The following is a 12,234-nucleotide window of genomic DNA, read 5'->3' on the forward strand; positions in this document are numbered from 1 at the left end:
AAGAAACCGGAGAGCTTGAGCAAGGTGTTGTTACCATGTAAGCTTAAAAAAAATAAAAACTAACTGTAGGCTTATGGAAAACAATTCCTAGCTACTACAATTACAATGGCAACTACTACTCATTAAGTAATTTGAAATTTCTGCTTAAATTTGTCATCATGAGGGAAAAAATTAAAACCTCAAATGTTTCAAATTACTCTAGGCTGGAAATTCCTGATTTTCCATGTGTTTCCAGTAAGGTTTGACTTTGAGATGGTTTCCGGAAAATAAAGAAAAAAAAAAAAAAAGGAACTGGAGTAACTCATAAAAGCAAGTAATATGCACATAATTGTGTGAGAAAAGCTAAAACAACATTTCACAGCTGGTCAGCATAAAAACTGACTTGTCGGTTTTACTTTACAGATAGCACCTGTATGTCTTAAATAATACACATGTACATTATTCACGTGAAGACCTTCATACTATATAAAATTTCTGTGTGTAAGAAAAACGAAAAATCTAGTTTTTCCCAACATTTTTTTTATCAAATTAAGTAACACTGATTCTGAAGCATATGCTATCCATCACAGCAGACAGACTGTTCTGTAATCTGTCCTAGGCAGAGACAAAAGAAAATGGTTTTGAGTTTTATCAGGAATGTGGCATATTTCCCTAAAAAAAAAATCTGCAATGCAGGTCTCAAGGTTTGTTTTCTCTGCAAGGGGAAAGGAGGAGTTGACATAATACCTCCTCCCACATTCTCAGGACTTGCTATACTCGCATCACATCAGTACAGCCTACATGGAAAGCTGAGTTAGGGCAGAGGGTATGTGCACATGCCGGCAAAAGCTGACGTGTGCTGTGTGTCTCATATGTGCAGGATTGTGCATGTGCCCTGGTGTGTCAAGGAGCACTTTACACCATTGTGGATTGTGGGAGGAAAACGGACAGGGAGGTAAAGGGCTAGGGGAAAAGAGAAGATAGTTTAGAAGATAGAAAAGAGTAATAGTTTCCCCTTTAAAAAAAAATTAGGGTTAATATCAAAGCTAGCATAGTATATACACTCCCTTCCCTATTTCCAAATAGGTTTTCATCTTGTTTTGTGTTAAGAATATTTAATGACATCTACCATCACTTTCATGCATTGGAGAAGGAAATGGCAACCCACTCCAGTGTTCTTGCCTGAAGAATCCCAGGGACGGGGGAGCCTGGTGGGCTGCCGTCTATGGGGTCACACAGAGTCGGACACGACTGAAGTGACTTAGCAGCAGCAACCATCAATATACTTTGAGCGTACAATGTAGCATCGTTAACTATGTGCTCAGTTGCATCTGACTCTTTGCGACCACATGGACTATAGTCCGCCAAACTTCTCTGTCCGTGGGATTTCCCAGGTGAGAATACTGGAGTGCGCTGCCATTTCCTAATCCAGGGGATCTTCCCAACCCAGGGATGGAACCCAAGTCTCCTGCATCTTCAGTTATGGCAGGCAGATTCTTTGCCATTGAGTCACCTGGGAAGCCCCTATTGTTAACTATAGGTACAACGTTTTACAGAAGATCTCTAGATTTTAGTATTCTCAGTAACTTAAACTTTACACTCTTAAAGAGGAACTCTCCATTTTCCCCTCCTGCCAGACCCTAGCATCATCGTTCTTCTCTAAAATTTCGGAAATTTGACTCTTGTGTGTGCATGACACAGGTGAACCTGAAGGACACTGTGCGTGTGTGTTAGTCACTCAGCCATATCCAACTGTTTGTAACCACATGGACTGTAGCCCAACAAGTTCCTCTGTCCATGGAATTTCCCAGGCAAGAATACTGGAGTGGGTTATCATTCTCTTCTCTGGGGGATCGTCCCAACCCAGGGATTGAACCCGGGTCTTCCGCTTCCGCATTTGCAGGCAGATTCTTTCCCATCTGAGCCACTAGGGAACTCTAAAGGACATGAGGCAAAATGAAGTCAACCAGTCATAGAACAGAACATGATAGCACTTATATGAGACATCTAATATAATCTTTGCTTTTGAAGCAGGTCTTCTGAGAATTTGCAAAGGTGAGAGGCACTTGCAGGGAAGGGTGACCTAGAATCTTTAAAGTGTGCATACAGGGCCTCAAGCAGCAGTGGAGCTGATCTATTTGCTGCATCTAGCATCCAGCCACTTGGGAACATGACACTCAGGGACCTCAAAATACTGCAAGACCTATAGGGTAGGGACCATAATAGGGGGAAAACTATTACAGAGTTGAGAGACTGAGATTCTCCAACTTGGGAGGTAAGGAGCAGGTGTTTGGCTGGAGGGGAATATTTTATTGTCTGTTATTTCCTCACTGTTAGCATTAAAATCAGGTGGGGGAAGGGGAGGAAATAACACTTTAGCGAATGGAAATCTGAGAAAATATTACTTACAAGAACATACACATCCTTTGCAGGGAAGTGGTGCTGGAAACAGAGCAGAGAGCACCTGCAGAAGTTGTTCTCTTGCCTTTTTCCCCTCTCTAGTTGCATTTTCCAGTTTGCACTCCAAGTATTCCTTGGTACAGTGGCTCTTTCTCTGAATGGTCAGCATCTCTGAATATTAATCATGGCTTATTCATCTTTATATGTCTCTGGAGAACCTCCAGAGCACTCTGCAGTGGGTGCTTGGCAGGTATTTGTTACACTGGGTGGATTTTAAGAGACGTGGATTGAGCATCAAATTACAAGGGAAGGGATTTTAGCTTCAGGAGAGCTGGCCACTAGTGGACTTTTGGCTTACCAGCAGCTCATTTCAGTCTTGACTGTTGTAAAATCTCTAGTTTCCAACTGATAACATTCTGGAGTGAAACATCTGTTTTCCTCTGGGGAAATGTGAAATTACACATCAGGGGTGTTCACGTACTCCAGAAATGCAGTAGACACCTCTCATTAAATATGCACAAACAAAACTGTTACTTAGAATAATGAAAGAATGAAATAGCAATTAGGCCCCCTAAACGTGAGGTCTCATATATTTTCTCTTTCTACTTTGAAAAATGAAAATAAAAACCCAGACTACTTCCATCCAGTGCAAATTATTTCCCTGGGGGGACAGACATTAATATTTCTGGAACATTTCTGGAATTTTCATCCTAATCCACAAGAGTAACATTTTAAAAGTGTTACGAGAGGAACTTCCTAATGTGCCCAAGTCACTTTCACAGAAAAAAAAAATCATATCCAAGTAGAAGTTTTCTGAATGTGTAAGAATTTACTCATTGTATTTATAAGCTGTATTAGTTTCTGATCTTGTAAATATGTGGTTATATTTATATTTATTACTTGATGTTTATGTTTGGAGCTTTATCTGTTTCTATTCTGTTATTCAACATATCTCTAAACATTTCAATCATCTATCAAACTGGTCAATCCTAAAAGAAATCAACCCTGAATATTCACTGGAAGGACTGTTGCTGAAGATGAAGCTCCAATACTTTGACCACCTGATATGAAGAATCGACTCACTGGAAAAGACACTGATGCTGAGAAGGATTGAAAGCAAAAAAAGAAAGGGTTGACAGATGAAGAGATGGTTGCATCACTCACGCAATGGACGTGAGTTTGAGCAAATGTTGAGAGATAGCGAAGGGCAGGGAAGCCTGGCGTGCTACAGTCCATGGGGATGCAAAGAATCCGACACAACTTAGCAGCTGAGCAACGACCTGAGTACAAATATCACTGTGAAATTAAAACCGAAGGCCTAACATTCAGAGACATGATTCGTGGGAGAAAGGCAGTGAAAGAGGAGAAAAATGTTCACTAAGAAGAAAATTCATTTGGGATTTCCTTAAATGCTAAATAAGAAATCTGTGAGTGCAAATGATCATAGTTAAAGTACACCGCGGTCATCTAAAATGCCTCTCTATCAAAATGATCCTTTGAGATCAACCATGACTAAAAGGTAAAATTAATGAATCCAAGTTGTTTTAGAGATGGTATTTAGTGACATATATTGAACTGTTTTTTACTGAAATTGGTAATAGCAATAGTAATAGTAACACATGTTATCTAAAGGCACAAGACAATGACCATTGAAGAGAGAATGGCCAGCACAAACTTGAAGACTATTGGAGGAAGAGGAAAACTGTAAAAAAAAAAAAAAAAAAAAAACTAGGTAGTCCCCTTTATTTCCTGATCCTGAAAGTCTGCAGTTCCTCAAAATATTCAACTGGTAGTACTGGTCTTAGACTGAGAGCCTGAGGGATTGTGGAATTAGAAAGCAATGGCCCGATATAAATTTCCACTAACAGTGTAGGAGGGTTCCCCTTTCTCCACACCCTCTCCAGCATTTAATGTTTGCACACTTTTGATGATGGCCATTCTGTGTGGGGTGCCAGGGGGTGGGGGAGTAGTGAGGGGGCTTCCCTTTTGGCTCAGATGGTAAAGAATCTGCTTGTAATGCAGGAGACCAGAGTTCAGTCCCTGGGTTGGGAAGATCCTCTGGAGAAGGAAATGGCAAGCCAGTCCAGTATTTTTGCCTGGAGAATTCCATGGACAGAGGAGCCTGGTGAACTACAGTGTATGGGAAAAGAGTTGGACATGACTGAGCAACTAATACTTATTTACTTATTCTGACTGGTGTGAGGTGATATCTCATTGTAGTTTTGATTTGAATTTCACAGCTATTGTGGAGAACAGTATGGAGAGTCCCTAAGAATCTAAAAATAGAGCTACTATATGATCAAGTAATCCTATTCCTGGGCATATATCCAGAGAAAAGAAAGTTTCTAAAGGACATATGCACCCCAATGTTCCTCACAGCACTATTTAAAATAGTGAAGACATGGAAGAAACCTAATGGTCCATCAACAGACGAATGGATAAAAAGAATGAAATAATGCCATTTGAGGCCACATGGATGAACCCAGAGATTATCATACTAAATGGAGTAAGTCAGAGCAATAAAGACAAATATCATACGATGTCACTTTTATGAAGAACCTTTAAAAAAATGTCACAAGAACTAATTTACCAGACTCAGACTTTGAGAATGAACGTATGGTTAGTAGGGGATATCAGCTGGAGGACGGTTAGCCTGGGAGACTGACATGTATATATTGCTACATTTAAAATATATAACCAACAAAGATCTACTCTGTCGGATCTCTGCTCAATACTCTGTAATAACCTAAATGATAAAAGAATTTGAGCAAGAATAGATACATGTGCAAGTATAACTGAATCTCTTTGCTGTACACCTGAAACTAACACAACATTTTTAATCAACTATGTATGTGTCTATGTGTGCACGTGTGTGCTCAGTCATGTCCTACTTTTTTCGACCCATGGACTGTAGCCTACCAGGCTTCTCTCTCCATGGAATTTTCTAGGCAAGAATACTCAGGTGGGTTGTCATCTCCTTTTCCAAGGGATCTTCCCAACCTACATCTCTTTCATCTCCTGTATTGACAGGCAGATTCTTTAGTGCGGCGCCAGATGGGATTCAAGTATCTGTTCTGCTCAGTGGCTCAGTCGTGTCCAACTCTTTGCGACCCCATGAATCGCAGCACGCCAGGCCTCTCTGTCCATTACCAACTCCAAAAGTTTACCCAAACTCATGTACATCTAGTCGGTGATGCCATCCAGGCATCTCATCCTCTGTTGTCCCCTTCTCCTCCTGCCCCCAGTCCCTCCCAGCACCAGGGTCTTTTCCAATGAGTCAACTCTTCCCATGAGGTGGCCAAATTATTGGAGTTTTAGCTTCAGCATCAGTCCTTCCAATGAACACCCAGGATTGATCTCCTTTAGGATGGACTGGTTGGATCTCCTTGCAGTCCAAGGGACTCTCAAGAGTCTTCTCCAACACCACAGTTCAAAAGCATCAATTCTGAACTCAGCCTTCTTTATAGTCCAACTCTCACATCCATACATGACCATTGGAAAAACCATACCCTTGACTAGACGGACCTTTGTTGACAAAGTAATGTCTCTGCTTTTTAATATGTTATCTAGGTTGGTCATAACTTTCCTTCCAAGGAATAAGTGTCTTTTAATTTCATGGCTGCAATCAGCATCCACAGTGATTTTGGAGCCCCCAAAATTAAAGACTTGATGGACATGAGTTTGAGTGAACTCCGGGATTTGGTGATGGACAGGGAGGCCTGGCGTGCTGTGATTCATGGGGTCGCAAAGAGTTGGACACGACTGAGCGACTGAACTGAACTGAACTGAAAATTAAAGTCTGACACTGTTTCCACTATTTCCCATGACGTGATGGGACCAGATGCCATGATCTTTGTTTTCTGAATGTTGAGCTTCAAGCCAACTTTTTCACTCTCCTCTTTCACTTTCATCAATAGGCTTTTTAGTTCCTCTTCACTTTTTGCCATAAGGGTGGTGTCATCTGCATATCTAAGGTTAATGATATTTCTCCCGGCAATCTTGATTCCAGCTTATGCTTCATCCAGCCCAGCATTTCTTATGATGTACTCTGCACATAAGTTAAAGAAGCAGGGTGACAATATTCAGCCTTGACGTACTCCTTTTCCTATTTGGAACCAGTCTGTTGTTCCATGTCCACTTCTGTCACTTCCTGACCTGCATATAGGTTTCTCAAGAGGCAGGTCAGGTGGTCTGGTATTCCCTTCTCTTTCAGAATTTTCCACGGTTTATTGTGATCCACACAATCAAAGGATTTGGCATAGTCAATAAGGCAGAAATAGATGTTTTTCTGGGATTCAACTATACTCCAATATAAAATTTTAAAGGCAATGACCTTCAGAAATAGTAACTTCTTCGCAGATGTTTTTAGAATCCACTAGGGGTTATTGAGTGGTCCGGAAACCCCAAGGATCATTATAATCATTACAATTATAAGTGAGAGCTAACTCTCAGCTAACTCTCAGTTTCACCCCTCCTCTCCGATGACTCCAGAGGGTGCTCTGGGCATAGGGCAGTGGGCATCATTGCTGGGCATTCTGGCATTCTCAGGTTCATTGCTCCTCCGAGGACCTGAATCCAATTCAGGACCCTCCTGATTCCCTGAAAAAGTGATTAAATCTCTTGGCAAGGATACAAGTAACCATCAGTAGCTTGGCCTACACAGAGGTGCCCCTGCTATCCTTATCATGCATCCCCTGTGAATTTAAGGTAGAAAGCAAATTCATTTGTCACTGCTGTTCATTAATTCGCCAAGGAATAATGGAGAAGGAAGATGCTCTTGTCCCTGCAGTAGACCTTTTAATCATTATCAGTAGTGGTTAGAATGTTTTCTAGAAGTCATGTACAGATGTGAGAGCTGGACTATAAAGAAAGCTGAGCGCCAAAGAACTGATGCTTTTGAACTGTGATGTTGGAAAAGACTCTCGAAAGTCCCTTGGACTGCAAGGAGACCCAACCAGTCCAACCTAAAGGAGATCAGTACTGAATGTTCATTGGAAGGACTGGTGTTGAAGCTGAAACTCCAATACTTTAGCCACCTGATGTGAAGAACTGACTCATTTGGAAAGACTCTGATGCTGGGAAAGATTGAAGGCAGGAGGAAAAGGGGATGACAGAGGACGAGATGGTTGGATGGCATCAGCGACTCAATGGACGTGAGGTTGAGTAAACTCAGGGAGCTGGTGATGGCCAGGGAGGCCTGGCATGCTGCAGTCCATGGGGTCGCAAAGAGTCAGACACGACTGAGCAACTGAACTGAACTGAGTGGTTAGAAAGTCGTTGGATTTTCCTTTTTTTTTTTTCTTTTTTTCTGCTGGAGTTGATAATTTGAGGAAAGAAAAGGGACAAATAAAGTTGTAGTCACAATGCTGCTCACATACTAACACCAACTGGCACCCTTCTTCCCAAAAAAGTCTTCTTTTTCACCTACAAGGAATTTCTGAGAATTATAGTATGTTAGGACCAAGGGTGGTAAGTGGTTGTTTTAAGAGAAATAAATATAAATATGGGTATTTATGGGCTTCCCTGGTGGTTCAGCTGGTAAAGAATCCACCTGCAAGATGGGAGACCTGGGTTCGACCCCTGGGTTGGGAAAGTCCCCTGGAGAAGGGGAAGGCTACCCATTCGAGTATTCTGGCCTGGAAAATTCCATGGAAAAAGTCCATGGGGTCGCAGAGAGTCGGACACAACTGAGAAACTTTCATTTCACTTCACTCATGGGTATTTATCATGTAAGTATATGTTTAGCTGAAGGAAGAAGTGAAGTGTGGGTACATTATTTTTTAAATCTACCGGGTGGAAATGAGTTAACGCTTTCAACCTGGCCGTCAGAAAGTAAAGCAAAGGAAGTTCCAGTCATCTGGGATTGAGTGACAGATTGCGGGCGCGGATGGAAACGCACGCTGGAGACGGGGGGAGCGCGCGGCTCGCACACAAAGGCGAGGAGTTCCCAGGCCTCCCGCGGCCCTGCCCGGGGACACCGCAGCGGCGCGCCAGCTGCCAGGCCCCTCTGCTGGAGGCTGGGAGAAGTTAGTCACCCGAAACCCTAGCCTAGCGGACATCCGAAAGCGACAGCGAAGAGTCTGGGGAATGTGGAGGGAGGAGATTGGGACCGGGAGCGCCGGGCGAGGGGGTGCACGGGCAGCCGAAAGCCCAGGCTGGTGGATGCTGCTGCAAGGTCTGTGAGGCCGGCGCGCACCGGCCTGAAAAGCGAGGAGGGGGAAAACTTGCGACAGGAACTTCCTACTGAGGGAAAGAAACGCAGGCGAGGAGGAGGCAGGGAGAGACGTGAAACGTCTCAGTAACTTGAAAAGCACACCAAAAACACCCCTTCTGGAGATGAGGTAAGCCGAGGTTAGCCAACCCCATTGGTTGTGAAATATCAGACAAACCCCGAGCCGCTGCGGCTTTAAATGAGGCCAACGAAATCTTCTGTTTTGCGTCCTCAAATACTTTTTTCTCCCCCTTCGCCCTTGCGCTCTCCCCCCTCCCTCCTTCCACCTCGGCGGGTCCCTTCCTCCTCCGCGGTCGCCCTTTCCTCGATCAACCCCCCACCCCACCCCAGGCCCGCCCTCCCCCTTCTGATTAGGCGCGGACCAGGAAGGGTGGGAGTGGTGGGGGAAGCTCTCCCTTTAAGAGGCAGCTTGCAGTGACGAATTGTTGAAATTGCCATTGCAGGATGGCATGCCGCTATAAATTCATTGTTCCACCTCCTCGCATCTTCACAGCGCTCGCGCTGCTCTCGGCGCTCGCAGCGGCAGACTGGGGATGACGGCGGGCAGGAGGACACTGCATCCGAAGGGACCCAGACGCGCCGCTTCGCTGGCTTCGCCGCAGGCCGCCCCTGGCATTTTTGTTTTAATTTTTCCTGCCTTTTTTTCCCTCTTCTTCTTCCCTTCCGGCCGGTTCCAGTAGAGTCAAGGAGACCCCCCAAATAAGAAAGGAAGCCGGCTCCGGAGCTGGGAACCCCGCGGCCGGCGGGTCGGGAGCAGCAAGGAGCCTGGAGGAAAGCATGCACCAGTCGCCCGCCTGGTGCGCGGCACCTTCTTGACTTTTCTTGGTGCCCCGATCCTGGCCGTGTTTGGGTTTTCCCCCGTTTTCTAGTACCTGCTGAATCTCCGCAACCCGGCTTTTTTTTTTTTTTTCCTTTTCTTGCTTTCCTCCTCTTTCCGGAGCCCGAATCCAAACATTTTCCAAAGCAACAAAGAAAAGTTCGCACGCTGGCATCGCGGCCGGGACAGGCTGGCGCTGCTACCGGGTTCCCCCTCCCTCCGACACTAGACTCAACCTTGCAAGCAAGTGTATGTGTCCCCACCTCCCACCCCGGTAACTTCCAGAGCTAATAACAAATAACCCACCAAGTCCCCCCAGGCGCGCAGCCCCTCCCGCGGGCAGCGCACTATGCTGCTCGGGTGGGCGTCCCTGATGCTGTGGGCGCTCCGCCTGCCCCCGGTGGCCGCCGGTCCCGCCGCGGCACCTGCCCAGGATAAAGCCGGGCAGCCTCGGGCTGCTGCTGTGGCTGCGGCCGCCCAGCCCCGCGGGCGGCGGGGGGAGGAGGCGCGGGAGCCGAGCGAGCCTCCGGGCCACCCGCACCCACTGGCGCCGCAGCGCGGGAGCCGCGGGCTCGTGCAGAACATCGACCAGCTCTACTCCGGCGGCGGCAAGGTGGGCTACCTCGTCTACGCGGGAGGTCGGCGGTTCCTCTTGGACTTGGAGAGGGACGGTTCGGTGGGCGCCGCTGGCTTGGTGCCCGCAGGAGGCGGGCCGAACGCGACCCGGCGCCACCGGGGCCACTGCTTCTACCGGGGCACGGTGGACGGCAGCCCGCGCTCGCTGGCCGTCTTTGATCTCTGCGGCGGCCTCGACGGCTTCTTCGCGGTCAAGCGCGCGCGCTACACCCTGCAGCCGCTGCTGCGCGGTCCCTGGGCGGAGGCGGAGGACGACGCGCGCGTCTACGGGGACGGGTCCGCGCAGATCCTGCACGTCTACACCCGCGAGGGTTTCAGCTTCGAGGCTCTGCCTCCTCGCACCAGCTGCGAGACCCTCGCGTCCCCGCCAGGCGCCCGCGAGCGCCCCCCGGCGCCCCGCCGCCCGGACGGACGCTGGGCTCTGGCCCCGCAGCAGCTCCCGGGCCAGTCGGCTCCCTCGTCCGACGGGAGTCAGGGACCACGGACGTGGTGGCGGCGGCGGCGCCGCTCCATCTCCCGGGCCCGCCAGGTGGAGCTGCTCCTGGTGGCCGACGCGTCCATGGCGCGGATGTACGGCCGGGGCCTCCAGCATTACCTACTGACCCTGGCCTCCATCGCCAACAAGCTGTACAGCCACGCCAGCATCGAGAACCACATCCGCCTGGTCGTGGTGAAGGTCGTGGTGCTGGGCGACAAGGACAAGAGCCTGGAGGTGAGCAAGAACGCGGCCTCCACGCTCAAGAACTTCTGCAAGTGGCAGCACCAGCGCAACCAGCTGGGCGATGATCACGAGGACCACTATGACGCGGCCATCCTGTTTACTCGGGAGGTAGGTCCCGCCTGGGTGAGTGGTTCAAGGCCTGCAGTAAGGAGGTAGGTCAAAGGGACGGCCTGGCTGACAGCCTTCTTTGTCCCACGAACCGCCTGGCCCCGTGGGTTTGCTGACCTGCTCCTTGCAGGAAACCCAGGACAGCCTCCCACTGTGCTCGTGTTTTCAGAGTATAGAGTCAGCAGCAAATCAAACCTTAAATGACCAAGTCTGGCTTAGACATCAGTCCATCAGGTTGGATGTCTCCAGTCTGAGATCTGGTACCATAGAGGCACAAATTGGATAAAATGGGCTGGGCTAGCATGCTTGGGCAAATGTGCACGGTTCCGTGGGGAAAGGGGGAAAGCAGAGTCTGTCTTTGGAATCAGGGGTCATCTACTTTCCAAGGAACCCAAAGGTAGAACTTTGGCTAACCTGATGGAAAGGGCTGTGAAGGGTGACTCATTGTAGTCACTCTTAGCCACCATCTTCCTCTGTATATGCCCAACCTTCTTCCTTGAACCTCTTTCCGGACATAAGTCAAAGGAAGACTTTCTAAAGGAAGGATTCGTTTTCTCATCTGGCTTTCTAATGGAGTTCTTACACATCCACCTTGGTGGAAACTTGGTTCCTTGCACGGAAGAGATGCGGGAGGGCCAGGAGGAGACAGAAATCAGTCTTGTGAGGTTCCTTAGCAACGCCTTTGCCTGATCCTTCAGTGCACAGCAAGCGCTGCTAGGTTGTCCACAGCTGCCCCGTCAAGGGTCACATCCAATTCGCATGTTTGGGTTTTGGATGAATGTTTCTGAAGTCCCAGAGCGGAAAGATCTGGGCAGAGAGTCAAGACATGAAGGAATGTTTTTCCAGGATTTCCCTCTTTTAAGGACGGAGGTAATGGGAGGGGGAAAAAAATTATCTTTATAGACTCAGAGGTTCTGGGAGTAACCCAGTACCTATGTAGACCACCACAAAAGTGTGACATTCAGATACAGAGTCTGAGCTGGTTTTGTGCTGATTTTGCTGGGAGCTCTGAGCCTCCATTTTCACAGCTGTCCTCTGATTGGCAGTTTTGAGTCATGCTCTCAGATGTCTGGTAAGAATGGACCTTGATAGCACATTCTTTAAGTGCTTGAGATCCATCCAGGATAGATGAAGGATTAGAAACTTTGGAATATTATGCAAAATCATGGTACAAAAGGGAACAAACAGAAATAGGACAGGAAATTCAATGACGGCTTGCAGGAGGTTTCTGAATCACACAGCTCCACCACCTAATTCTCCTATTTTTACTAAGGCACTCCTGGTATGAAGGAAAAGTGTTGATAAATTTGGAGTGAAGAAACACTTGTGGTTCATGGGGTG

The 12,234-nt window shown here is 47.4% G+C and overlaps 1 protein-coding gene and 1 pseudogene across 1 annotated transcript in view; one reads left to right on the plus strand and one right to left on the minus strand.

Moving 5' to 3' along the window:
- Positions 1–8,821: 8,821 nt before the first annotated feature.
- LOC148778706 (uncharacterized) lies at positions 8,822–9,721 on the minus strand (annotated as a pseudogene).
- The window catches only part of ADAMTS5 (ADAM metallopeptidase with thrombospondin type 1 motif 5), a 60,371-nt gene continuing 57,480 nt past the window's right edge, over positions 9,344–12,234 (plus strand). Inside the window, exon 1 of the mRNA XM_055421697.2 lies at positions 9,344–10,893. Coding sequence (XP_055277672.2) covers positions 9,778–10,893 — 1,116 coding nt within the window. The 5' untranslated portion in view covers positions 9,344–9,777. The remainder of the gene's footprint in view (positions 10,894–12,234) is intronic.

The sequence above is a fragment of the Moschus berezovskii genome, chromosome 1, assembly GCF_049115385.1.
Source record: "Moschus berezovskii isolate FMDL1 chromosome 1, NW_MosBer_1.0, whole genome shotgun sequence".
Classification (NCBI taxonomy): domain Eukaryota; kingdom Metazoa; phylum Chordata; class Mammalia; order Artiodactyla; family Moschidae; genus Moschus; species Moschus berezovskii.